General features: G+C 38.9%; 1 protein-coding gene across 1 annotated transcript in view; it reads left to right on the top strand.

Annotated features, from left to right (window-relative positions):
- Positions 1-3,196, top strand: part of myg1 (myg1 exonuclease) — a 31,435-nt gene that overhangs the window by 21,860 nt on the left and 6,379 nt on the right. Inside the window, exon 5 of the mRNA XM_032514496.1 lies at positions 2,610-2,732. Within this exon, the coding sequence (XP_032370387.1) occupies positions 2,610-2,732 (123 nt within the window). The remainder of the gene's footprint in view (positions 1-2,609; positions 2,733-3,196) is intronic.

The following is a 3,196-nucleotide window of genomic DNA, read 5'->3' as shown; positions in this document are numbered from 1 at the left end:
CATAGTCCAAGACAGACAAGAATGTTGCATTTACAAGTTTTTTTGTTTTTTGCTTCAAATGATAAACAGGACTTTATTCCAAAGAAAAAACCTAACTTCAATTTCAGTTTTTTTAACCAAATCTTGGACATTCTAGACGTGCCTGGAACACCTCCCCAGGGAGACGCCCAGGGGGCATTCTCACCAGATGCTCAAACTACCTTTCACTGGCTCCTTTTGGAGTAATGGAGCAGCGGCTCTACTCCGAGTTCCTCACGGATGACTGAGCTTCCCATCCCATCTCTAAGGGAAACGCTAGCCACCCTCCTGAGAAAACACAGTTCGGTCCCTTGTACACGCAATCTAGTTCTTTCGGTCATGACCCAGCCTTCAGGACCATAGATGCGAGTAGGAAAGAAAATTGGCCAGATCCAGAGTTTTCCTTCGGGCTCAGTTCTCTCTCTCTCTCATCACAACGGTGCGGTAAAGCGAATGCCGCACTGCCCACGCTGCTCCCATTCTCCGGCCAATGTCCCGTTCCATTGTCTCCTCACTCGCAATCAAGACCCCGAGGTACTTGAACTTCTTCCCTTGGATTACGTACTAATCCCCCACTCTGTTGTTGTCCTGCAGAGAACCATAGCGTCAGATAAGATAAGAAAAGAGTCTTTGTGTCTTGGTGTTTTTAATTTAAAGACCAAATGACTTCAGGGAGGAAACATTAGGAAAACCCCTCAAATTGCAGATATTTCCTATTGGAATTTAGGAACACAGGGTTAGGGGTAAGGTTTAGTGGAGAGGGTTAATAATTATGCCCAACGAATGTCTTCACTTACACAAAATAGAAATGGTAATGTCAAATTTTAGGTGTAACTAACACATTTCATCAGGTGGTGTTAGATCATGTGAGAAGAGGTGTGCCTGGCTTTCTACAGAGTGACTCGTGTGCACACATTACTGTGTTGAATAAAAAAAGCGCAAGATAACAGTGCCATACAGAGGGGTTTTTAACACTGTGATAATATTCTTTCATGGCAACCAAGTTATTCTAGACATAAAAAGGCATTATGTCTTATTACCGATTATTATGCCAAATGTTTTCCCATTATTCAGTTGTTCAGAATGGGGGAAAAAAAACAATTCTAAAGCCTAGTGGACATCTTTAAATTGCTGTCAAACTGCCTTTTTCTGACCTCCAACAGCAAACATAAAAAGATATTGAGTTACTACTGCATATTTGCTTCAAAAATTACTTTAACGATTAATTCATTTATCAAAACAGTTGCTGATAACCTTTGCACCATGGGTAAGCAATGGACTGAACTCCAAAACAATGGAGAAACATGCAGGGAAACAAAAATGTAAGATATGTAGAATGTATAGAATGTTGTGGTAAACACAACAGGTGTATGCAGTTCAGGTGCAGTGCAGGTCAATCAGTGTTCAGAGGTTGTTTACAGAGCCGTGCAGGAACAACAGAGGTGTGACTTTCCTGTCTCTCATTAGTGCAGGAGGAGGATGCCTGCAGGGAAACACCACCTGCCTTTCTGCATGACGATACTTGCAGCCTGGCTTTGCATATTGTTGACCAATTTTTTTTCCCCATCATTGGGGCGGTCTCAGTGGAGTAGCTGGCCTATTTGTTATTTTCACATTTCACTTCCCATGATTATGAGTCTTGGCTTAGCACTTCCTCAAATCCCCCCCACTTAGTCACACAGTGAGGCAAGACCGCTCTGAGGGATCAGAAAAAGTGAAAATATTTGTTTTTGTGTTGAAAAATGTTTGGCCTACAACTTGATAGTATGGAGTTAAATCACTCTTATATATGAATGCACACAGAATAATCAACTAATGTATTTCTATCTATCCACATACATGTTTTTCAATGCATACAAAAATAGCTATCGTCCGGTAAAGCAAATCCACATCTGAAAAAATAAGGTTTGCAATTTGCATGTAGTAAAAATCCACAAATGTTTTTAACAGTATTTGCAATTTTCATCAAAAACATATTTGGATGTTGTTACATTTGTATACAAATTGTTTAACCTGCATTTAAAAACTGCTTGTAGGGAACCACTAATGTGACTTGATTTAAAAAATAAATAAAAAAAATAAAATAAAAAAAGATCTGTTTTCAATCAGATGGCTCCTTCCATTTCAGCCAATCATGTAAGCATAGATTGAGGGTATCATTCAATGTGATCACGTAGAGATTTATTTTATATTGGCTGTTGCTAACAATTGAAAATCTAATGGATTTTTTTTTAATCTTCTCTATCCACAATTGTAAAAATTCAGGGACACCACAGCATCCACAATCAGATGCATTCAGATTAGACTTCTGCCTGCCAAACCGTGTGTGCATTAGAGCCCGACTGAAGGATTTTTAAGGCTTATAACAATATGAATATTTGGTAATAAATAAACCAATAAAATCTTGGTTATTCTTTACGCACTTTCGCTGGGCTGGCTACACCATCTATCTGTTCTGGGATAGGGGAAAAAAAAATCTCTGGCTTGTTTATATTTATTTAAACCAATGACATTTCTGCCTTCATGATACATTACTCTCACATTCTTACATTGTATTTATTGCATGTATGTGTTCACATTTGTTTTACCAGGAGGGTTTCAGAAAGGCTCTAAAGATGGTTGGGGACGAGTTCCTGGACCGTCTGGAGTACTACCAGTCCTCCTGGTTGCCGGCCCGCGCGGTGGTGGAGGAAGCCGTTAAGGGAAGGCATCAGGTACAACACTGTCCAATGTAATGTGTGCATTTTTGGTTTTAGTTGTTTCTCCTTTTGTTAAAAATTGTAAATTGGCACTTGGCTCCTGAAAAAGACAGTTCTGAATCTATCAAGATTGATTTTTCATCGGACTTGTCACCTTATTTTATTTAAGAAATATCGCAAGAAAATAAAACATTTAATATCATGTATGCATCAGCATCAACGGGTTTCTCCCTGTTTTCATGTTTGTTTCTTGTATGTGCATTTGTTAAACAGTAAAGATGAAATTATTTGAATTTGATTGTGCATTGCAATGTACAGTATTAATGTTTTGGTAATACAGGCAACAATACTAAACATACCGATCATCAAACAACTGTTGATCCATCATTAATAATAGAAGGGAGATCCCTACAAACCATAGTCTTGCCATAGGAGGAGGGTCTGGCTAGTCCTCACAGCATTCCAGGATGGGAGAAAAA

This window comes from Etheostoma spectabile, chromosome 4, assembly GCF_008692095.1.
Source record: "Etheostoma spectabile isolate EspeVRDwgs_2016 chromosome 4, UIUC_Espe_1.0, whole genome shotgun sequence".
Lineage (NCBI taxonomy): Eukaryota > Metazoa > Chordata > Actinopteri > Perciformes > Percidae > Etheostoma > Etheostoma spectabile.
Note: the sequence above shows the minus strand (reverse complement) of the source record. Positions and strands in the feature narration are given on the sequence as shown.